The 24,877-nt window shown below is 40.8% G+C and overlaps 1 protein-coding gene across 1 annotated transcript; it reads right to left on the reverse strand.

Moving 5' to 3' along the window:
• Positions 1-1,560: 1,560 nt before the first annotated feature.
• On the reverse strand, positions 1,561-24,309 carry LOC133865778 (ABC transporter D family member 2, chloroplastic). The gene is made up of 9 exons (XM_062302249.1): positions 23,661-24,309; positions 23,488-23,555; positions 21,560-21,886; positions 21,303-21,467; positions 20,034-20,262; positions 18,615-18,853; positions 18,197-18,521; positions 17,157-17,428; positions 1,561-1,887 (listed from the first exon to the last, which is right to left on the reverse strand). Exons 1-9 carry the CDS (start codon positions 24,088-24,090, stop codon positions 1,720-1,722), a joined length of 2,223 nt encoding a protein of 740 aa, XP_062158233.1. The 5' UTR covers positions 24,091-24,309; the 3' UTR covers positions 1,561-1,719.
• Between the last annotated feature and the right edge of the window lie 568 nt (positions 24,310-24,877).

The following is a 24,877-nucleotide window of genomic DNA, read 5'->3' on the forward strand; positions in this document are numbered from 1 at the left end:
ATTACTCCCCACATATAGTTATTGCATAGCTATAAACGCTCTGCGTGACAAATAATGAGGCAACACCCACCAAGAACCCCCTCCAAGGAGCCTTGGATGAAAAGACTCACCAATCTCCCAAAACAAATATGTCATCCATAGCCCAAAATATTCTCCACCAAGTCTCTCTCTAAGAACACAATATGGCTTTAACCATCAGAACCTCCCCTTAGGCATCTCGAAACGGCGTCACTTTGGAGGTATTCTCTTATTTTGCAAGTACCCGTCATCCGGTCCGATCGTGCGAAACTTTTGCATCATCATTAGTAATTTCTTATTTGCTTGAATCTCTATACACATTCTAGGAAATGATAAAACAAAACCCTCATGATGCTGGTTGGATCATCCTTGTATTGGGATTCCCATTGATTCTTCCTAGTACTTTTGTGGTGTCCATAACAACAAAGGCACCTTGTAGAATTCACCCAAACCAGGATGCTAGAAAAACTATTTTTTGTAAGTTTGCATCCGCAGTTGCCATTTCCTTATAATCATGAGTTTCACTACAAGAGAACAAGGACCACCATCCAAAATACTAGCACAGGTTTTCTCCCTCGTCATTTTGAACACATAAAAACCATTATCCAGCTATATGACCCAAAAGGCAACAACTATAAACGAAAGGCCGAGGAGCATTAAGACCCCCCCTGCAGCAAGTAGAACGTGCTCAAAATGAACAAGAGCGTTTCGAGGCCACTATCAGCAGTGGCGGTTCAATGATCTCAAGAAAATCTTAAGTGGTTGGGCAGGTATTAAGGTGAAAGTTCGACTCTTAAAATAAAAAATCTCAATTCCTATTAGTATTAACCGTCTTGAGTCTTACTGATACCTTAATGAGACTAGGTCAGATTATAGCTTAGTTGAACTTGAGGAAGCGCCTGCGGTTCTTACCATCTAAACCCTTTATGTGCTGCTCCTAGCAAAAAGGTACTACTATGATCACGCTTAGGTAGAATAGCTACGGTTAATCTCTCCTGCATGCCTTTTTGCTTGGGAAAAAAAAAAAAAAAAAAGCGCTTTCAGAGGCCAGGATCTATTGTACTCTTGACCAATTGCATTGGAAAGTTATTCTTAAGAGAAAATGCTACATACAACCACAAGTTATTTTTAAGAGAAAACGAACGTAGTAACATTTTTCTATTGCACTCTCAAGTTATTTTTACTGTCATGTTAGAGAGTATGCACTTAGAAGTGTACGTAGCATTTCTCTATTCTTAAATCCACAAACCTTTCAGATATGAAGAGCATCCAGTTTCTTATCCAGATTAACCCACGATAACCTTGAAGTTCATAGCACATATTTCTTACTGACCAAAAAGAAGTGACAGGTAAACATTTTTATTTAGTAAGAAAAATGAAGAAACGCAGACTTCCACCTTCGTTCCACCTAGTTTTGGGATTCTTTACAAGTACGTGAGCCAAACTAATGCTGCAGCCATGTGAGAGTTCAGTATGTTATATAGTAACTGAAAATTTACTAGAAAACATCAAAGTCAAAAAAAATCAAAATCATCTGCCGTGGAAGAGCAAAATATGAACAGGCAACTGAATTGCCATTTTAAATACAAATTCCCAATTAGAATTCTCCTTCCCAAATTTGGAACATGAAAGTAACCTTGTGCAAAGAAGGAAAAAATACATGATTATTTCCACAACAGCAACAATTGTAGGTCCAGTATATCATACGGTGTCACGATTAATCAAATCAATGTGCCAATTCTGTTGGGTACTGTCGGGGTCTGTCGGGGATATATGTAAGATCCTATTGTGGTAGTCTTTAAGGGTTTTCCGATGGCCGATGCTAATATATGTTATGCCTGCTGCTCCAATCTGCTGGTACAAATGAACCTGCAAACAGAAGCGCCATTAGAAAAACCTCAGGTTGAAGATATGTCATGTCATCTCAACTCAACTAAACAACCTCTCTAGGCTGCATCAAAAAATTAGCAAGCTAGTTATCGTGACTTGAAATGTACACAATAATAAGAATTCTATTAGAACCGAGTCTGATTTTCATGGGTGGTATAGAAGCAATATTTTCTGCAGACAAGAATTAATGCCAATGGCTATTAATAGCATCATTTCTTCCATTAGGAAACATATCTCCTTGTCTAAGACAGAAAGAAATTGGCGAACGCGTGGTTGAGTTCTATCAAAAGCTCTTTCATGAGCCGAGTAGGTGGAGGCCTAGGGAGGATGGTATCTCCTTTGATTCTATTACAGATTCTGATGCAAGCTGGCTGGAGAGAGCCTTTGAAGAGGAGGAGGTCAAGAAGGTAGTGTCAACTATGAATGGTGATAAGGCACCGGGTCTTGATGGCTTCTCTATGACTTTCTTCCAAGCTTGTTGGGATGTCGTGAGAGTGAACATTATGAAGGTCTTTTATGAATTTCATGCCAGAGGTTTGTTTGAGAAGAGCCTGAATGCTTCGTTTATTTCACTTATTCCGAAGATTCTAGGGGATAACTCCATCAAAGATTTCCGGCCTGCTAGTCTAGTGGGAGGCATCTACAAGATTATTGCTAAAGTTCTAGAAAACAGATTGAAATCAATCTTGGAGAAGGTCATATCCAAATCTCAGAGTGCTTTCATCAAAGGGAGGCATATTCTTGATTCGATACTCATTGCTAATGAATGCATTGATAATAGGCTTAGATCGGGGGTGCCAAGCATCATTTGTAAAATGGACTTGGAGAAAGCATACAATCATGTTAACTAGGATTTTCTTTTGTATATGTTGAGGAGGTGTGGTTTTGGGAGAAAGTGGTGTACGTGGATAGCTCATTGTATTTCGTCTGTGCGGTTTTCGGTGTTAATCAATGGCTTCCCTATGGTTTTTTCAGTAACTCCCGAAGTCCAAGACAAGGGGATCCTTTGTCACCCCTTTTGTTTGTATTTGTGATGGAAGCCTTGAGCCGCATGATCTCAGCTGCAGTTAGTGGGGGTTTGTTGGAAGGTTTTAAAGTAGGTGACACAGATTTTTTGCATCTACTGTTTGCAGATGATACTCTGATTTTTTGTAGTGCTTATTCTTCTCAATTGCATAATTTGCGGAGTCTCTTCCTCTTGTTTGAAGCAGCTTCGGGTTTGAAAGTTAATTTGACAAAGTCAAATTTAATTCCAGTGGGGCATGTTGATCAAGTGGAAAGGCTAGCCGACATTTTAGGGTGTGGGTTTGCCCCTTTGCTGATGAAGTATCTTGGTCTTCCTTTGGGGGCTTCCTATAAGTCCACTCATATTTGGGACGGGGTTGTTGAGAAGATAGAGCATCGTTTGGTTAGTTGAAAAATGATGTATCTCTCTAAAGGTGGTAGAGTAACCCTTATTAAGAGTACCATTGCCAATGTGTCTACTTACTTTTTGTCTCTGTTCCATCTCCTGATGAGTGTTGCTGCTCGCTTAGAGAAGTTACAATGGGATTTTCTTTGGGGTGGATTGGGTGAAGAATCAAAATTTCACTTGGAGAGTTGGTCGAAGGTTTGTTCCCCAATTTTAGAAGAGGGGTTGGGTATTCGGAATTTGTTGATGTTCAACCATGCTTTGTTAGGTAAATGGTTGTGGCGGTATAGAATAGAGATAGAAGCTTGGCTGAGAGTTGCAGTGAATTCCAAGTATGGTAGTTTGAGGGGTGGGTGGTGCTTCCACGAGCCTGTAGGTGCCTATGGGGTGGGACTGTGGAAAAATATCAGGAAAGGGTGGAGGATTTTCTCTGGTTTTACTAGAGTGGAGGTGGGGGATGGGGTTAGGACAAAATTTTGGCATGATCTGTGGTGCGAGGATATGGTGTTGAAGGAAGCTTTTTCTATTCTTTTTTGTATTGCTCGGATGAAAGATGCTTCCGTTGCGGATGATATGGAAGTTTTGAGCAGCTCTATTCAGTGGAACGTGAGCTTTGTTAGAGAGGCGCATGATTGGGAAGTGGATGTCTTTGCCTCCTTCTTTCAGGAGTTACATTTAGCCATGGTGAGCAGAGATCGTGCAGATAGGCTCAGGTGGGTCCCTTCCAAGAAAGGTGTGTTCAAGGTTAAGTCATATTTCAGCTCCTTGGCGAGCTGTGAGGGTAGACATTTCCCTTGGAAGAGTGTGCGGCGAACTCAGGCTCCTTCTAGGGCAGCTTTCTTTGCGTGGTCGGCAACCCTAGGGAAAATTCTTACAGTGGATAATCTCAGGAAGCGAAAGATCATCAATGTGGATAGATGCTACTTGTGCAAAAGAGACGGGGAATCTGTGGACCACCTTCTTCTTCACTGTGATGTAGCTTCTACTTTGTGGAATCAAGTCTTTTCTTGGTTTGGTATGTCTTGGGTTATGTCTAGAAGAGTTACGATTTATTTGCATGTTGGTGGAAGGCGGGTAAGTCAAGGAATGCTGCAGTTTGAAAAATGGTGCCTATTTACATTCTTTGGTGTGTTTGGAAGGAGAGAAATCTTAGGTGTTTCGAAGACTTGGAGAATTCCATGGAGGATATTGTAGCCTCGTTTTTTCATATGTTGTATCTTTGGACAGAGGCCTTTTTGTCACCCATGTCAATTAGCTATTCTGATTTTCTTGTTCATTTTTCTATGCCTTCTTAGGCATTTCCTTGTGTATACTTCTAGTATACTTAGAGGGGCGCCTTACACTTTTAATAAAATTTCATTTACTTATCCAAAAAAAAAAAACTATATCTCCTTGTCTAGAAGATATATATAAATATTACACAAAACCTAAACCGTACGTAGCCAGCGTCTTCAATCTTCTCAAATAAATTAAGATTAAACTTACGGGTAAATTACATATTTTCTCAACCAAAGCTACCACCCCATTTATAGTCCCCTTCTGAACTTAGAAACATTCAATTAGCCCCCTAATTCGAAGAAGTGTTGCAATGTTCCCCTCTTTGTTTGTTCATATCAGGTGTTAATTTGGATAGAGAATGCAATATGTACGTTGCATGTGTTTCTTTGAAATGAGAAATAACCAAATTACTCCTATATATTCCTTTCAAATGTCCACGTGCCCTTGTGAATTCTAGCCAAATGTCCTTGAAAAACCGTACCACCTACTCCGTTCTATCTAACCATTATCATATCTATCAAATGGAGGGGTAACGCCTGAGGCATTACTCCATGTGTTTCTATAGCCTCCCCATCAATGGGGGTGCGGCTATATATAGCCCTATTAGATGGGTGAAATCATCATAAAGCACAGCAATTGTCAGAAATTCTCAAAAATATATCTCTCATGGTTTGTTTTAAGTGCTCTTAGACTCTGGAATTTGTGGGCATTGCTCTCCTAGTGTACTTCACCGTCAGGAAGAAAACGCTGGAAACTAAAGAGTTCAAGCACATGAAACAACCCCAGTAAGATCCATTTCCAGTGCAAGAGGGAGGTACCGAAATTTAATTTTTCTGCTGCATATTTTTCTAACATTGGTATCAGATGCCCTATTATGATTGGTGATCGGCAATGCAGCAAGAAGGTTACAAATAATGGGGATGGAAAATGGCGGTGTGAGAGGTGTGATCAGTCCATAACGTCCGTTGAGGAATGTGACTACAGGTATATACTCCAGCTCCAGATACAGGACCACACTGGCCTAACATGGGTAACTGCGTTTCAGGAATGTGGTGAGGAGATCATAGGTATACCTGCAAAAACTTTGTATTTTTTGAAGTATGAAGAGCAAGATGATGATAAATTTGGAGAAATCATTCGTAAGGTTCTATTTACTAAATATATAATTCAAGTTGAAAATAAAGGAGACATTTAGTGATGAACAGCTTATAAAGTCAACAGTGGTCAAAGCAGACTCTGTTGTTCTAGTGCTGCTTTTGAAGAAAAAAAAAATGGTCCTTATGTGTGCAGCCATGCTAGCCCACATCCGCCCATTTCGGTGGTGGTCCGCATGCACCACCGTGGAGCAACGTGTGCCTCACAGCGATGCGAGCACCACCACACTGCGCAGCACGCCCTGCTCACACGGTGTTGTGGGAAAGTGATTGGACTGAAACTTACTACATGAGGGCGAAGGAAAGACTATTTGGTAACACATCCATATTGTATTTGTACCCACTGCGTGGAGGTTGTATAGCTTATTCGATGTTGCAAAATTTTTTTGATAGGTAATAGCAATTTATTGAAAAGCGCTAAGGGTCGCAACCCTTATACACGGGAAGTATACAAGAGGGCCCTTAAGCGGGTCGAACAGAAAGTAAATTTAAGAAGTCTACAAAAGTAAAGACACTCAAACTACGATATGGCGCTATCCAAGAGTATAAAGTGTTGAGCAACCGCTTCCTTAGCTCCACCATAGGTGTCTCTACATCTTCAAACAAACGAGCATTCCGCTCCCTCCAAATACACCACAACAAGCAAAGAGGAGCTAACCGCCAAACCTCTTTCGCATGCCGACTCCCAATAGCCGCTCCCCAACTAATCAATAACTCCAACACCGAATGTGGCATAACCCACTCAACCCCAAATAAATTAAGAACGTAGCTCCACAGGGCCCGAGCTACCTCACAATGAAGCAACAGGTGATCAATAGACTCCCCACTTTTCTTGCAAAGACAACACCACTCCATTACTATAACATTCCTCTTACGCAAGTTATCATGAGTCAAAATTTTGCCCAAAGCTGCTGACCATACGAAGAAAGCCACCCTAGTTGGAGCCTTAACACGCCAAATATTTCTCCAAGGAAAAGAAGGAAGAGAAGGGCCATCTTCCCTACAGAGCTCTACATAGAAGGAATTCACCTCAAATAAACCTTTTTTAGAGGGATTCCACACTAATCTGTCACCCTCACCATGACGAATCGAAGTAGAATATAATCGGTCGAAGAGAGAGAGAACCATATCCAACTTCCAATCCTGGATATGTCTTGTGAAAAGAACATTCCACTGAACTACACCATTACGGACCACCAAATTATCCGCCACCGTCGCGTCTTTGTTCCTAACAATACAAAAGAGAGCTGGAAAGCATTGCTTCAAGGAACTATCCCCACACCACCGGTCATGCCAAAAACTAATATTAGCTCCACTCCCCACTTCAAAACGAACAAAATTGCGGAAATCCTCCCACCCCCTCCTAATATGTTTCCATACACCCACTCCAAAGGAACCCAAGACCTCTTTCGAGCACCACCCGCCCTTAATACTCTGAAATTTGGCATCAATAACCAAACGCCATAAAGCCTCTCTCTCCCTACCATATCTCCATAACCATTTACCCAAGAGCGCTCGATTGAACTGGATGAGATTGTGAACTCCCAACCCACCTGCGTATAAAGGTGTACAGATCTTCTTCCAACTCACTAGATGGAACTTTTTCTCATCACCAATGCCTCCCCAAAGAAAATCCTTTTGGATTTTATCAAGACGATTAGCCACCCTCACTGGCATAGGAAACAAAGAAAGGTAATAAGTTGGAATGTTGGAGAGCGAACTTTTGATAAGAGTCAACCGGGCACCCTTCGACAAGTACATCCGCTTCCAACACGCCAACCTCCTTTCCATTTTTTCAATAACACCATTCCAAATAGAATTGGACTTGTAAGAAGCACCCAACGGCAAACCCAAGTAAGTCATAGGCATAGAGGCAACCCTACATCCAAGAAGATTGGCCAACCTATCAACCTCCTCTACCCCACCAATTGGGACAATTTCTGATTTTCCTAGATTAATTCTCAACCCAGAGGCTGCCTCGAATCCTAAGAAGATACATCTCAGGTGGCGAATTTGTTCTTCTTGGGCACCACAAAAGATCGAAGTATCATCAGCGAACAGCAGGTGGTTCACGACTAGTGCCTCTGAATCACTGGAACCCACTGAGAACCCTGTCAAATTACCCTGGTCCAATGCGGCAGTCAACATCCGACTCAACGCCTCCATAACCACCACAAACAACAACGGAGAAAGAGGATCTCCTTGACGCAATCCCCGAGAGCTATTAAAGAAACCCGAAGGGGTTCCATTAACAAGAATGGAGAATCTCACCGATGAAATACAAAAACGTATCCAATCCCTCCATTTTTCCCCCAAACCACATCTTTGAAGCAAATATAGCAAGAAATCCCAATTCACATGATCATAAGCCTTCTCCAAATCTAGCTTACATAGGAGTCCAGGTTCCCCCGATCGAATATGACTATCCACACATTCATTTGCAATAAGCACAGAGTCTAAAATTTGTCGACCTCCAATAAACGCATTCTGAGTGTTGGAGATAATCTTGCCCACAACGGACTTAAATCTGTTGGCAAGGACCTTTGAGATAATCTTGTAAACCCCCCCTACCAAACTAATAGGGCGAAAATCTCTGACATCCATGGCACCAGTCTTCTTAGGGATCAAAGAGACAAACGTAGCATTCAAGCTCTTTTCAAACTTTCCTCGAGAATGAAATTCTGCAAAAACATCCATAATGTCAGTTTTTAAAAAATCCCAGCACTTCTGAAAGAAAGCCGCAGTGAAACCGTCAGGACCCGGCGCCTTGTCACCATTCATATCCCTGATAACCTCCCACACCTCCTTCTCCTCAAAAGCTCTTTCTAACCAAATGCTCTCCTCCGCCTCAATGGATAAAAAAGATAGGCCCTCCACCCTAGGCCGCCACGAGCAATTCTCCAAGTACAAATTACTGTAGAAATGAACTAAGTGCTCTTTAATCTCCGCAGGATTTCTGGAAGTTATACCATTAATACTCATAGAGTCCACTTGGTTGAATTTACGATGTGAGTTGGCCACTCTGTGAAAGAATTTTGTGTTCTTATCCCCCTCCTTTAACCACAAAGCTCTAGACTTTTGCCTCCAGCTAGTTTCCTCAAAAAGAAGGGTCTTCTCCATCTCTCTCGCCATATCTACCCTTCGGACTTTATCAACCTCCTCTAGGCCATGTTGTTCTTCGATTAACTCCAGCTCTCGAATGCCCTCCAGTAATTCTTTCTTCTTTTTCCCTAAATCACCAAACACTTCTTCATTCCATTTCTTCAAATCAGCCTTCAAGGCCTTCAGTTTATTGGCCAAAACGAAGCTAGGAAGACCCGAAAACTCGTAAGACATCCACCACTTTTTCACCTGCTCAACAAAACCCTCGTATTTCAGCCACATATTTTCAAACTTAAAATACCTGTTTCCTCCTCTATTTGTGCCACAATCCAATAACAAAGGAAAATGATCGGAGAAAATTCTTGTCAACCTCCTCTGAGAAACTTCAGGAAAACGATCCTCCCACTCTGGAGAAATTAAGAACCTGTCTAATCTCGACCAAGTTAGATCTTCCTGGCCACTCGACCAAGTAAACTGGCCATCCTCAAGGGGAAGGTCCACCAAATTATGCAAGAAAATAAAATCAGAGAACTCTTCCATAGCTGCAGAAAAGCCAGCACCACTAGATCTCTCACTAGGAAAACGAATCACATTAAAATCTCCCCCAATACACCAAGGCATCTCCCACCAACTCATCAGTCCCGCTAATTCATCCCACAAATCCCTCCTCTCCCTGTCATCATTCGGACCATAAACCCCCCCAAAAGCCCAAACAACATTATCTCCAATGTTACGCAAAGAACATGCAACAGTAAATCTACCAATACACTCTTCCACTTTCTCCACCACCCTTCTATCCCACATTAACAAAATTCCACCCGACGCTCCATTAGCACCCAGATAGCACCAATCAACATAAAGGCAGCCCCATAAACTTCGAACCACCTCCCTTGAGATAACTGCCATCTTTGTCTCCACCAAGCAAACAATATCCGCCTTCCAAACCCTTAGAAGCCCTCTAATCTCCATTCTTTTCTTGATTGCATTAATCCCTCTAACATTCCACGTCAAAATTTTAGGCGTCATAAAAGCGAGATGGCCCCCTACCCTTATGCCTTCCTTTGTCCGACTGCTCCCCTCTTTTCTCATAATTCATAGACCAGGATAGCCTATTTAGTTCCCTCTGTCCTTTCACCCCCTTAGCAGGCGAAGGCTTAGTCTTCAGTTCAGCCAAAGAGAGATCTCTATCCGCTTCAATCTCCTCAAACAAAGCCAGCAATCTGTCCTCAAAACGACCACAAGAAAGCCCAATAGTAGAATAAAACCTCTTAATTCTTTCTACCACCCATCTAGGCGACACCCTCTGCCCGTCTACATCCTCCACTGCCAAAGGAGTAATAACAATCGGTTCATAACTCTCTAACATCCCCCCACCATTCCTAGCCTTATCTTGCATCAAGAGTCCTTCAGTATAGTAAATACCCTTCTCAGCCACCATTCCTTCCCAGGGGCACTTCCCCACTAGAGATCCCCCTGAACAAGCTTCTGGTTCGAGTCCCACTTTACCTTCTGAAGAGGAGAAAAAAACTAGCTCAAGACTACCTTCTTCCTGCCTCTGAGCCACAGAATCCATATCAAACCCAGACCAACCCAGTCCAGCATTCACCAGCGAGCTATTTACCTGGGAAGCCAACATCAGCCCTCCATCCTCTGCCGACAATTCCATACTGATTCCCATTTCAGCAACAGAACCCTTCTCTCCTAGAACGATGGCCTCTCCAGCTAACGTAGATCCCAGCCCAGACTGACAGTAGCCGTTGGATTCCAGCCCAAGACCAGAAACTGCCAGCTCCTCCAACTGACTATCAGCGGGCTGAAAAACTTTCGGCACTCCTAACCCACCACGCAGCAACTCGTCTGACGCCGGAGAGAAATTCTGTTCCCCAATCCTCGTAGAATCCTCCCCCTTCTCCCTGCTCTGTCTCGATCCAGTCTCCGGTATAGTTAGTCCCGGCTTAGCTCTCCATGCAGTCGAGGAAGACCGGTTCCGTGACTTCCGACGCTGATACACCCGACTGGGAGGACTTGGTTTACACGAAGCCTTCGAGATGGCCGGACACCTACCCAACGGCTTCGACGGCCCAGCAGAAGAAGATGCACCCACGTCCAGCGAGAACTGGCGAGTAGGAATAGGTCGCAGAACCGACCCAGCCTTAGGCTTAAACAGAAACTTGGGCCTCTTGATGGGAAACTGCAAAGGATGGGCTGACTTTGGTGGACTCGAAGAGGTTCTATCGGGCAACAGGGAATTGGGCCGAGAGGGACTGGAGCCCAATGAATTAGACCTACCCATCACCTCGACTTCCAACTGACGCAGCCCAGCCAGACAAAACCTTATTTCCTCATGCAACGTCTCCAACGTCTTCCTGATGCTGCACAGCTCGAGGCAATCACCGACGTGTGACTTGCGTGGTGCAGAAGGCAACACAGAAGGGCTAGAGCCCTCTCCCCTACCCCTAAGGTCTGACACAGACACCCTATCCGACGACTCAGCCAAGCCTGCGTTTTGAATCTTTAGCCCTTCCGGATTCGGCGGAAAGGCCTTCTCCGTCTTCTCATCCTTCTGCCCCGCCGGTTTTGCCGGAAAATCCTTCGCCAACTCTTCCATCTTCAACCCAGCCTGCTTCGCCTTAGCCATTTTTGCCGAAAGGGCCGCCTGATCACTAGAACCCATCGCCAGAGACGATGTCCGGGTCTGGGGATCCACCTCCTCATGGTAAAAACACGCCTTCTCTTTCGGCAAAGGAGCTCGCAGAACGTCAGCAAAGCTCCTTCTTCTCTCAAAGAGACGATTAGACTGTAACACAGCCTTGCCTTTAAAGTGCTCTGGAGAACTGCCAGCAAGCAGGCTATTGAGGGCTAAACGGAGCTCCTCCTCGAAACGCTTCCACCCCTCACCAAGTCTTCCTTTAGGCACTAAAACAGACCCTTTCCTTCTTCTCCCCTCATATTCTTCTATGGTCAGAAAGTACCCATGCCTATTTGCACACTGCTGCGCAAGAATCCGCGGAAAACCTGAAACGGATTGATTCCAAAACACTCTACTATCAAGCACCGTAACCAGCTCATGAAAGGACTTTATCAACCAGGCAGCCTCATCTTTATCAATCAGAATGGACCTCAACACCCCTTTCCGACGCTCATGAATCCTAATGCCTGTAAAACCACCCACTACCGACAATCCAAACTCCTTAGACTCTACAGACCACCACCGGGACGAACTCAGCCTCATCTCACCTCTGTCCTATCCTCAAACAAAGTTTAGGGGTTCTTTTGTATACTCCATATGTACTTCGATGTTGCAAAATAATCAAGGGTATATCATGTTTTTATGGAGGTTAAGCATTGCTTTCAGATATTGGACTTGAGAGGAATTAGAGATTTTTAATTTGATGTGGCCAAATGAGTCGGGGCATAATGAGACAGTTATAGGGATATTGCTATGTCGGTCCTTGCAAGATTTGGTATAATGCCCCCAACCTTTTCTCCAAGTGTGCTCGATAGTCATACAGTCTATTTGCCAATATGAACATGATTTTTTTTTTTTGTGTGTGAATAATAATTTTATAGAAAGAAAAGGGCAGAGGCCGCAGAGCCCTTGTACACAGATAGTATACCCAATCACCCTATATAGAATCTAAAAAAATTAATTAAATCTACTAGATCCGGTGAGGAAAGGTTAGGAACATATATAACAGTCCAATCCAAAAAAGATCTCAGAAAAGAGGATTTTAGAGAAAGCACATTGGACTCGCAGTCCTCAAAGAAGCGCTGATTTCTTCATCCCCATATGCTCTACATTAAGAAAGCAAGAATAACTTTCCAAATTGCCTCTTGGTATTGTCCCCACCCCTAGATCTTCCAATAATAAAGCAATTTTAGGACATTGTTAGGCATCGCCCATGAAACCCCGAATAAGTTGAGAACCAGGAGCCAAAGATCACTAGTGTATTTGCAATGAATGAGAAGGTGATTTACAGTCTCCTCATTCTTTTTGCAAAGGCAACACCAGTTATCTAGGGAGACACCCCACCTTCTAAGATTGACAATTATGAGGATTCTACCCTCTGTTGCTGTCCATAAGAAGAAAGTAATGCGATGTGGGGTCTTAACCTTCCAAATATTTTTCTTGGGAATGAACAATGATCTCTAGTTTATTATGTTTTATAATGGCTCTTCACTTCAAAACCATGACTACTAGCTGGGATCCACAACATTCTATCCACTTCTCCCGGATGGATTTTTGAGGAGTATAATAGATTGGGAAAGGAGTCAAGAGATTCCAACTCCCAATCTTGGATTGCCCTAATGAAACTCAAATTCCAATGGATCGAAGAGCTCAAGGGATCCAAGTTGTAATGGCCCAGGGAATGGCGCTAATCACATCTACGCTACCAATTCAAAATGACTAGTCAATTTGGAACTTTCCTAAAACCCCTTATAAACATTAGTTTCACCTAGTAACTCGGTAGTGTGGAACTTAACACGCATGATTATCTTTATAAACCACCTACTTTATGTGGGCTACTCTTTATCTCCTCAATGTGGAATAGGGGTGTTACAAGTTCCCCCCTTAAACCCCTAACGAGGATGTCAAGGCCACGTCATACGGTGCTCCAGTACCACATGCCTAGCGTTACTAGGTAGCTCTAATACCTTTGTAACGGCCCTGGAAAAAGCGCTAGCCCATCTATGCTATTACCCCAAAGGACTAGTCGGTCTGGAACTTCCCAAAAATCCCTTATAAAGCTCAATTTCATCTAATAACTAGGCAATGTGGAACCTAGCACTCATGAATATCTTTACAAACCACTAACTCTATGTGGGCTACTCTTCATCTTCGTAATGTGGGACAAGGGTGTTACACAAGTAGTTTGATGTTAAGGCCATTTTGTTATGGGCTAGTGAATAAAGTTTTGGAAATGAGTACTTTAGAGCCACATCTCCACACCACACATCATGCCAAAAGCAAATGCGGGATTCGTCCCCAACCTTGAAGGAGATAATATTGGAGAAAGTCCCCCAACAGTTTCTAATATTCCTCCAACGACTAACCCTTAAGGCCTTGAGCTTACTCTGAATGCCAACCCCCTCTCTGAATCCGTACTTCTCAACAATCACCTGTCTCCATAAAGAATTCTCCTCTTGTCCAAATGTCCATAGCCATTTGCCAAGAGTTTTGTTAAACAACATGAAATTTTTTAATCCCAACCACTAGGTAAAACTTGGACTAGGAAGCAAATAGTCATCCAACTCACCAGGTAAAACTTGGACTCCCTGCCTGGACCATCATGTTCATATGCCAATATGAACATTATGTAAAACACACTATGACTGGGAGATATCAGGTGGAGAGTGCCCACAGTGGGCGTGCCCATTCAGTCCACGCCTTGGGGTTATGCTTGGAGTAAAGCCTCAAAGTGTTAGTCCAAACGGCTTGTAATAGTCATGGGCATTACTCCATGTGTTTCTATAAACCCCCATCAATGGGGATGTGGCTATATATAGCCCCCATCGAATGGGTTAGAACCTAAGAAATCGAAGAAAAAGTGTCAGAAATTCTCAAAATTCTCTTAATGTTTGTTTTAAGTGCTCTTAAACTGTGGAATTTGTGGGCATTGTTCTCGTAGTGTGCTCCATCGTCGGGAAGAAAAGAAACAATGGAGACTAGAGAGTTAAAGCACATGGAACAATCCCAGTAAGATCCACTTTCGGTGCAAGAGAGAGGTACTCACCCCCCCACCCCCCCAAAAAAATAAAAAAAAAAATAAAAAAAGGAGAGAGAGAGAGAGAGAGAGAACAAAAATACCCCTCACCAATCCAACATCTCCAGTTGCCAATGGCCACCAAATCCATTTTCTTACTTTCAACCCCCAATCAAAACTCTAATTTTTCCATAGATCCCCCAAATCCCTTCTTTTTATTTTTCATCTCCAAATCCACACATCTACCACCAAGCCACAAACCCTGACTAGTTCACCAATGAGTTTCACCTTTTTCCTTCTTTACCTTCTATAGACTGTGTAGGAGAGAGGGGAGGAGTTAAGTCTAAAGTACAATCAGGAAGATATGTTTGTGTTCGTTTAGGGGAAGTTGATAAATAGTAGTTTGTGAATGTTTAAGGGTCGATAAAGTATCGGAGGGAGGTGGTGCAAGGTACGAGGGTCACCTTTGAGTGACAGAAAGGCTTCTACACCTTTATAGAAGCTTCAGTTCGTCCATAGTCAACATTAGCAAGGACTCCTCCAAAACAACTTCTACATATAAAGGATAGCAACAGAATTAGAATTTGGATCCTCTATAATTCATATGGTATTATACGGTGTACAATTTCTTAAATGGTTGGTTGAGATTTTGTCACATCAACATTGACCACTTTTACCAACCCAGCATTTATTACCTTTGTATTTACCACATTTTATTAGTACTTAAGTTTTATTAAAAAAATGTAAGGCGCCCTAAGTATATAGGAACAACCAAAGCAGCCCACAAAAAGAAAGAAACTCAACAAACCCTCAAATACCAAAAGCCCTCAAACTCGAACCCTCAAGAAGCACTCCCCGCTACAGCACGTGAGCTTTGCCTTTCCCGTGCCAAGTGGACGCGCTTGCATCACCGTAGTTAATGGAACTTACCAAATTCAAAATCTCACTCCTACCTTTGGTCTTCGGGCGCGCAACCTTAACTTCCCGAAAAAAGTCCTCTTCAAAGGCATCCAGAATCGCCATGGACGGATCCTCGTCGTCAACACTATCCAACTTTCAATCCAATGCCATGTTGGGAGGAAGAACAACCAAAAGGGTAAGGGGAATCTCCATCCTCCCCATCCCAAATCTTATCTCCCTGCTCCCACACAACCATCTACCAAAACGGACCAAAACCTACTGGCCATTTCTGAGATTGGGACAAACCATTCACCCTAAAATCATCACTCTTTTCAACGGTTGGAGTGATGCAACCACCCAAGGGGGAGGGATTCCTTACCACCCCATCTTCCTTTACATCCAGAGTCGATGACACCACGGCCGACTCTAAAAACGAGGTATGAAGAGTAAAAACTTTCATAGCCGGGCTTGGCTTGAGAAACCCCCGCCAAAGGAAACCCTTCATCGAAGTAGATGGCTTAACAATATCCTCCATGGAATCTGCCACTCCAACAGAATCCATCATTGGAAGCACTGCAGCTGCTTCATCGGCTGTAAAACTGACAGGCAACCTCATTGCTGCCACACTTTCTGCAAATAAAAGCTCATCCAAATGCACTAATCTACCTTCTCTTGCCTTCCGGTAGTACTTCTGGAATGGCTTAGATACCAACGACACAAAAAAAAGAAGAACGAAGCCTCTCTCCCACCTTAGTATTTACCACATTACTATCTTTTAAAAATAATAATGCTAATGTCAAATATGAGACATTTAATTTGGACACAATGGTTGAAATTTAAGACATCATACATGATAAACTACCATAAGAATTGTAGAAGATTTGGTCCCCATAATCAGCACCAAAGAGGTAGATAAGTTTAATACGACCATTTACTCACTTCTGGCGAGCGAAATCAGAGAGGGAGAGTCTGACATGGTCAGGTTTTACGATTGGGCAGCCCTTGCGGAAAGATGGCTGCATCTTACTTCAAGTTACAGGGGATTGACGGCAGCACAAAGGACCATGGCTAGCAGCAGCACAACTAACAAAAAAATGCAGCAGGTGAAGAGGAATTGACGGGGGCCAAAGTCAGGATATTGTTCATGTTTGTTCATTTAGAGTTTCTTCTATTTGGATTTATCTGGCCACAAGAGAATAGGAAGGGGACCAATCACTATTTTAGGGTAATTTGATATTTTCATAGCTTCAATCAGCATGTGCAACCCACATATTATGTCTTCCGTCCAAATTAACTAATGATTTAGACAAAGGAAGGACATAGCAACAAATTCTTCGAAATAGGGGGCTAACTGGACATTTTAAAGTTTAGAGGGGTGATCAGAAAATAGAATGCTAATTTCAGGGAGGGTGGGAGGGGGAGGGAGTGGAGTGTAATTTACCCTAAACCTTATTAAATAAGTAGGGCCCACAGTTAGTGTACTGTTACTGAACCATCTTGTATGAAAAAATTAACTTACTTGACTAGAAGTTGATAGGATGTAAAGGACTGGAAAGGTACATTGCCTCGCATGAGTACATCGTTCAGTGGCCATATAGGAGGAACAAAGTAAAACATGTGCTCCCTAGACTAGCCTAATCTGGTAACAAAACTTGCATTATAGAATAAAACATTAAGAAGATTAAAAGTATATGGTACCTCGTTGGCTTCATCTAGAGCACTGGTAGATTCATCCAATAGAACTAATTTTGGTTTCGAAAGCAAAAGACGTGCAAAAGCAAGGCGTTGCTGCTCTCCAAGGGAAAGAACACTTGACCATTCACATGTCGAATCCAGACTGCCAATACGAGACAATATATAGCCAAGCCGGACGTCCTCTAAGACCTGTATAAGATCATCTGTTGTGGGCTTAGCAAGCTTCTTGCTCACATTTCCTGAGATTGGTACCCGCATCAAGAAAGGTAGTAAACCTGTGAAATAAATTTGATTACACTCAGAGATCAAAGCTGAGAATGGTAAATAAAAATGAGAACTGGATACATATAAAAGATGAGAAGCTTAGTGATAATATAATCACTCAATTCAATAATTACATGATTCAAAATGGCATACCTACCTGAATCGTATAAGCTAATATTGAGGACAATGGTATTTGAACTGTAAGTTCTCTATTAGTTTATAATATAAGGGGTGCTTAATTGGCCTACTTTCTAATGTCTTAAGCTTTCAGGATAAGTTGTTTAAAACATGATATCGGAGCCTTGGTTATCTAAGAGATCTTTAGTTCGATCGTGATAAGTGACATAACCCATATTTGTTTCCAATTCTTTTACAGTATTCTTTTTCTGTTTCAAGTTCATGCACAAGGCCTGCATTTGGTTAGGGTGTTGGGTGGGCCTGCACAAGAGGTCTTAGGGTGTTAAGCTTGATATGCATTGGCGGACCTGTATCCTATCCACTTAAGCTTTTGGCACATTCGTTTACACACTCCAATCAAAATTCAATTTCCTATTGCAAAGATCCGTCAATTCCAACACTTTTTGTTGTAACCCAAAACCCATTGAGGCCAGAAAGATTATTATTTGATAGCATTGGATAAATTTAAACTATGAAGCGATATATTTGGAAAAAATGAGCTTACAAAGAGGCTTGCCAAACAACAAATGTGCTGCAGAAATGTGATGTAGAGATATTTTAACAATTTTAGAGCATGCAATGGAAAAAATTTAATTACATACCAGATGGTTTAGCACCCTCTGAGTTGGCAATCGCATCTTCAGCCCATGTAGGATAAAGCAATTGTTGACGAAGTGTTCCCAAAACCATATATGGTCTTTGGGGAAGGAAAAATATGCCTCTAGAATTTCTATTTATAGGTCTTTCAAGTTCCCCATGCATATCATGCATAGTACTTACTTCAGGAGGATTCCCATCTGAAGAAATTGATGGCAGAGGATATTCTCCATCTTTCACATAGAATGTGATTGTTCCTCTTCCAGTATTCCATAGACCAGCCATAGCTCTTAACAAGGAAGTCTTACCACTCCCGCTAGGTCCCATTACCTGTTAGCACGATAACATACCAGGAAATTTCTTCAGTCCCTACAGGCTTGCCAAGATAAAAATTCAAAAATAAAATAAAAATAAGTCACTAACCAGCAAGTGATCCTTCTCATTGATCGCCAATGATAAGTCTCTAACAAGTGTAGCTTTATTTGGTGTCTGCAGAGTCAAATTCTCTAGATCCAGTAATTTTTGGTGCACGTCCTTGGGCATGGATCCATTGGACTCCAGTGCATGGGAACTTCTAACACTATGGTACACAATACGTATCTCTTCCAAGGGGTCAGAAACACTCTTAGAGGTGCTCCTATCTAGAACATCATCAAATTCACCTGCATATGTGGGAGGGTAAAAGATGTTATCTTTAGGCAAATAAGTGTTCAAATGTAACGACATCTAACCCATCGAGGATTCCCTTGCCAGTTTCACAAAGTCATGCCTCATGGGTCGTGCATTTGAGAACTCGGGAATCATTTTTTTTTTTTTTTATAGATAAGCAAGCGCATTTTATAAAAAGTGTAAGGCGCCCCTAAAGTACACTAGAAGTATACACAAGGACACCAAACAAGAAAAAAAAATTAAATTAATAAAAAAAAAAACAAAAAAAGAACTAAAAGAAACCCCAAGACTCACAAAACAGCCCAAGCAAACAAAGAACCCAACAACCCAGAGAAACAAAATCCCACAACGACACTACTTCCTTGTGCCTTTGCCACGGCTGGACCCCTCATAATTAACTAAACACTTTAAATTATTTAGTTCCCTTTGGCCTTTCAGCTTGGAAGCAGAACCCGCCTTCGAAGGAATGCAGTGAGGGACCCGAGACAAGGAGATAAATTCATGAATGAGTAAAAGGAGATTATTAGACAAAAATAAGTAGAAGTAAAACAAAGTAACTTGACAAGGAAGAATGGCAATAGTGGAAGATGGACGACAATATGTTCTAACAAAAAAAATGGCATGAGAAGGAGAATCACACACACACACAAAGAAGAATGGCAATAGTGCATGATGGACAACAATATTTTCTAATCACACACACACAAAGAAGAATGGCAATAGCGGAAGATGGACAACAATATTTTCTAACAACAAAAATGGCATGAGAAGGAGAATCACACACACTCCAATACAATATACATTAAACAACAACAGTTTTAGCAACATTCTGATCATTTTAAATCTCCTAGATATAAACTACTTTTAAATAATGGTTGGATAAAAGTGTGTCTAGGGAAAACAGATGTACAGATATCTCATAAACTATGGGACACTGTTTATTACGTCACAGCTTATATCCATCCCAGCCAAACATCCTTCTGCTTTCCAGAAATAGTAACACTGTAGCAAAGTCAAAAATGCATCCATGTTTCCTCAAATCTTCCATCTTATCCTTTCTCATGGAGATCCCCTTGGAGGATGGGCCGAATGGGTATGTCACCTTTGTAGTTGCTTAAAGATGTAAGGGAGCCTACTTATTCAAGGAGAGAGAACAGGACAAAAGTACAGTACCTAGTCGATCAATGACAGCTGAAAATGCACTGATAGCCTGAAACTGGTAAACAATGAGAGAGAAGTCTCCAAGTATATGATTGAAAGCAGATACTGACTGGTTAATGACACCAAACTCAATTTTGCCTGAGAAATACATGGGAGCAACAACGGCAGCAGGAAGAACTTGAATGAGGTAGCGATAGCCACTGGTGAAGAACTCTAGATTTCTAGAAGCTATCAACAATTGCTGCAAAGCAAAACAATAAAAGTAATTGATCATTTAGAATGGGCCATGAATATATCAACATAAGAAATTAGACTCATCAATAAAACTAATAACTTGAATTAGTCAAAAATCAACGAGAAGCTAGAGGAGGAACCAATCAGGAAAAAGAAAGTGAAAGTTAAAAGTAAAATGTTTGGCCATGATTAATATTAAAAGTACTAATATCCAGCAGTTAATGTCATATTATATGAGTTAATAAACATTTAAAGCATAAGTATCACAACATGATAAGACATTACAATTGCAATATTAGCTGCTAGTAACATATGCGGGTTTTTTATCCCATTGAGTGAGGGTCACAGGAGTGAAAGTTGATAGCAGTACTATCCCACATCACTATATGTTCATAAAAGAAGATTAAATTCTCATAAAGAAATCCAGCAGTTATTATTGCTCTGGAGGCAATATCGAACATACACACATCCAGCATAATTAAACACAAGGGTGTTGTGTGTGTGTGTGTTGAAAAAGTCTACAGCAGTGGCTTCAAGAAAAAAGTGCAAATATCTTTGCAGGCAGGAAACACCCTAGTAATACTGAGATTATGCCTCCAAAACTTAGGTTTCCAACACTGGGGAGAGGGGGGGCAATTAATACCAACTTACTGGTTCCACAAGAAAAAGGCCAAAATCTGACCAAACCAGTTGTATTAATGTTGAAGTCAACCAAAAATGACTCCAACCTCAATGGTGTTTCAGTTATAAAAACTCTCTTTGTTGGGCGGGGAGATGTTGAAGTTGCCATAAGGACTCCTAACATTAATGACGTTTTCAAACATGGAACTGCCTAGAGAAATACCCTTGGACTCTAACATTATAAATTATACCATTATGCTTCTCACAACCTCATACAAGAATATATAATGTAAGATCCTGTAAGTAAAATGGGGGAAAATATTCAAGGTGTGAGAGAGAACAGGCAGTTGTTGAAGCAAAAGCATGACTGTAATGTGGCAAACCATATAAAATGGAAACAGCAGGAGATGACCAAATCATCCATACAGTCAAATTTTCAAAAGCACTTTTGAAGCGCTGCAGCAGAAGTTGCATTTCGTTTTCTTCACCACCATAGAAAGCAATTGATTCAGAATTTTCTCTAACGCGTACAAGTCCATAACGAAAATCTGCTTCTTTTTTCTCTTGCAAAAAATTTAGGGTCACCAAACCCTGAAATCAGAAGTGGAAAAGTTTCAAGTCAGCTGAACTTGTACCATCTTTATTGGAAAAATTTCACTGTTTTGTGAAAAAAGGATACTCACCCTTCCAAGAAAAACACTAATAGCTGTTCCGCCGATTGAATATATAAGAAGAACAAGAAACAGTGGAGGATAGATGCCATACAAGATGTTACTAAATGAGATCAGGTCTACAGCAGCATTGAAAAGTGTCAAAGAGAAGGAAAGGGCCGTTCCCGTGAAGGAACTCAGATCATCAACAATCCGCTGATCTGGGTTATCAATAATTGATTGTGATTGAATTTTGTAAAATGTCTGATTCTCCAGATAGCGCTCCATGTAATATTTTGTCATCCAAGACCTCCATCTCAAAGAAAGAGTTTCTCTTGCATAATCTCTCAATACAAAAACCTGCATAACAACAATACACAAGGGGACAATTGCATAAACATGTTTAGATCAACAGTGCATGAGACTACATGCGAATTCTACAGTACTAGCAAAGATGGATAGAAGTGGATACTCATAAAAAGAAACCCACCAATATGTTCTTTCATTTTTCTTAAGTTGAATGACAATACTTTTATAAATATACTTGATATATCTGTATGATTGTCTCTAATACGGTAAAGAATTTTTTTAAAAAAACGAAAAAATATGTGAAATTAACAAGTCTCATATTTCCATGACCTAATAGTACTTTCGAGCACTATGACTGAAATTGAATAACTAACTAATTTGTCAAGCATTCATGTATATGGGTTTCTTTCTTTTTCCCTTAACATTTAGACACAGATTACTACGACAAATTTAGACTTTGTTTCAAGCAGTTGAGGCAATAAAAAGAAAATGAAATTCCATAACAAAAAAAGGATAGAGCACATATTTGTTCAAACAAGTTACTTTTCCAAAGTTTTCTTTTCTTTTTCTGTTTAATGTATTGAAAAAGCTCGAACAGCCCTCCAAAGATAAACATAGAGCTGAAAGTAATTTTTTTTTTTTTTTAATAAGTAATTGGCCTCAAGTGGGGCTGTAATCGAGCAGAGGCGAGTTGAACCGAGACAAGTATGGAATGTTCAAGCTCAGTTTATTTATTTTTTCGAACACGAGCCGAACTCGAACTTATCAGTGATCTAGACAATCTATTTATTTATTTTTTGAACAAACTCGAGCTTGTTCATGAATTACTCAATTAACTTATTCATTCAATATAAAGTAAATGTCATGATTGGTTAAATTTCTTTGTAAATCCATACTAATTATTAGTTATTTAATTATGGTTAAAATTTATTATTTGAGTAATAGAGAAATTAACTCAAATATTAAACAATCAAATCTCAAGTTTATATGTTTATCTTACAGTATTTATATACCTTCATTACACACACATGTATACATACACATAAATCCACTCATATATACAGAAATATACATATACCTATATCCAAACTCACAATTACAATAATTCAAGTTATATCTATTACATTACGAAGACAATTCTCTTTCATCTTTTTAAATACTTAGCATTTTTTTATCTTTTTAAAAACTTAACATGTTTTCATTATAAAGTTAAAAATAATAAAAATAAAGTTATACGAGCCAATACGAGTCAAGCGAAGTTTATACGAGTTCGGCTCGTTTAATAAACAAATCTAAATTTTTGCACAGCTCTGTTCGTTTAATAAATTAACCGAACCCGAGCAAAGCTAATCTGAGCCGAGCCAAGCCGGTTTGCGAGCAACTTTTTTTATTTACAGCCCTAGCCCCAAGAGGAGGGGGAATGGGAGATTCGAACCAGTGATATCCATTTCATAAGGCATGATTCACATCCGATTGAACTACCCTTGGGGGTAACATAGGGCTGAAGGTAATGGAGCTTCCTAACAAGCAATATCACATTATTTGTCATTGACATCCTGATCTGTCTCACATAATGAAAGTGTGAAAGAATGAAGAGAAGACAAAGCTAGCAGAGGAATACCTAATACAGAAAGTGGACCAAATGTGCTCACCGGAATTCCACCAGCAAAGGCTCCCAGGTAATACAGAAGCTGCTTCGTGAATTGTTCTTGGTCCTTGTCTTTTTATGCAAAACTAAATAGTATCACTACCAAAGCAAAGTAGGGGCATATCATACATGCATATAAATATATATGGGTGTTTATAGAAAAGGAAGAGAAATTACTGGCAAGAGAATTGTAGAAGTCACGGCCAAGGAAATTGAAGCCAACGCTGATGCCTGTGGTCCCTAAAGTGAGAGCAAAGACAGCGGCAAGCTGCAGCCTCGCTTGGACCTTGTCGTCGGAAGACCAATAGGGCGCCGCCACCTTCCACAATCTACTCAGAAGCGTAGTTTTGACATCAATGCCATCCCTTTTCACATCAATCTTTTCTGGGGTTGAATCTAAAGTTTTAGTGGAAGAGTCGGAGGAGGGTTTGGCGGAGACGACGATGCTCCTCCTCCTCCGTCTGCCCCTCCGGTGAAGCCTTACATTGGGAACGAGAGAGGACATTCGCGTTGATGAATGGTTGAAGAGAAGGCACACATTAGTATGTGTTGCTGCGGAAGGCACACATGCTTGTGGGTGTGGGTGTATTTGCAGTACTACTCCCATCACTTTGCTGGGTTTCTCTCTAAATTACCATTTTTGTCACTCTTTTTCTTCTTGGGTTGGGAATATTTATTAATTATTTTGGTTGGAAGCCGAAACAGCTGCTGCTCTTTCTTCTCACGTTGCTTTTCGTTTTGGTAACCACCCAATTATCCGCTACTCCAAAGGAAGTCTTTCAGCTTTCTGCGGTCCTAGAAACGCCACACCAGCCTCACACCTGCTCTCCATCCCACCCCTTTTTTTTTTAACTACATTTACTAAACTATCACTACAATTTCCTCAAACTTTCAAAAAAAAAAAAAAAAAAAAATTATATATATATATATATAATTAGCTCCCTAAACTACTTGCCCCTTTCAATTAACCTCCAACATTAATTTTTTTTGACAATGCATGTATGATGTAGTATTTCTCTATTTATTTATTTATTTTATTGTTAACTTAAAGGCAAATACGTGAAATGTCTATTATTAGGAACGGAGGGAGGGGATGCTGGCTAATTTTCTTTAAAAGAAAAATTTATAAGGTGGGAGAAAAAAATTTCTAAAAAATTAAAAAATATAAGATAAAAAAAGAAAATTTTAGATTATTGGCCCTACCAAAAAAAAAAAAAAAAATTAGCCATTGGCTCCTATCCATAAAAACTTCTAACTCTATCCATGTCTACTATATTTCGATGAGATGTGTGAAAATATCAAAATGCACCGTAAAATGATATAAGATGCTCATAAATTTTTTGTCGGGTCTCTTGGCCACAAGTTTTTCTTCTTCTTTTTTTTTTTTTTTTTTT

The sequence above is a fragment of the Alnus glutinosa genome, chromosome 4, assembly GCF_958979055.1.
Source record: "Alnus glutinosa chromosome 4, dhAlnGlut1.1, whole genome shotgun sequence".
In the NCBI taxonomy this organism is placed as follows: domain Eukaryota; kingdom Viridiplantae; phylum Streptophyta; class Magnoliopsida; order Fagales; family Betulaceae; genus Alnus; species Alnus glutinosa.

Coding starts and splice junctions, on each gene's coding strand:
- LOC133865778 (XM_062302249.1), bottom strand. CDS start 24,090: ATGGGAGTAGTACTGCAAATACACCCACACCCACAAGCATGTGTGCCT. Junction 18,854..20,033: donor AGCTGTCATTGATCGACTAG/GTACTGTACTTT, acceptor CCACATATGCAG/GTGAATTTGATGATGTTCTA. Junction 17,429..18,196: donor AGAGGGTGCTAAACCATCTG/GTATGTAATTAA, acceptor TTTATTTCACAG/GTTTACTACCTTTCTTGATG.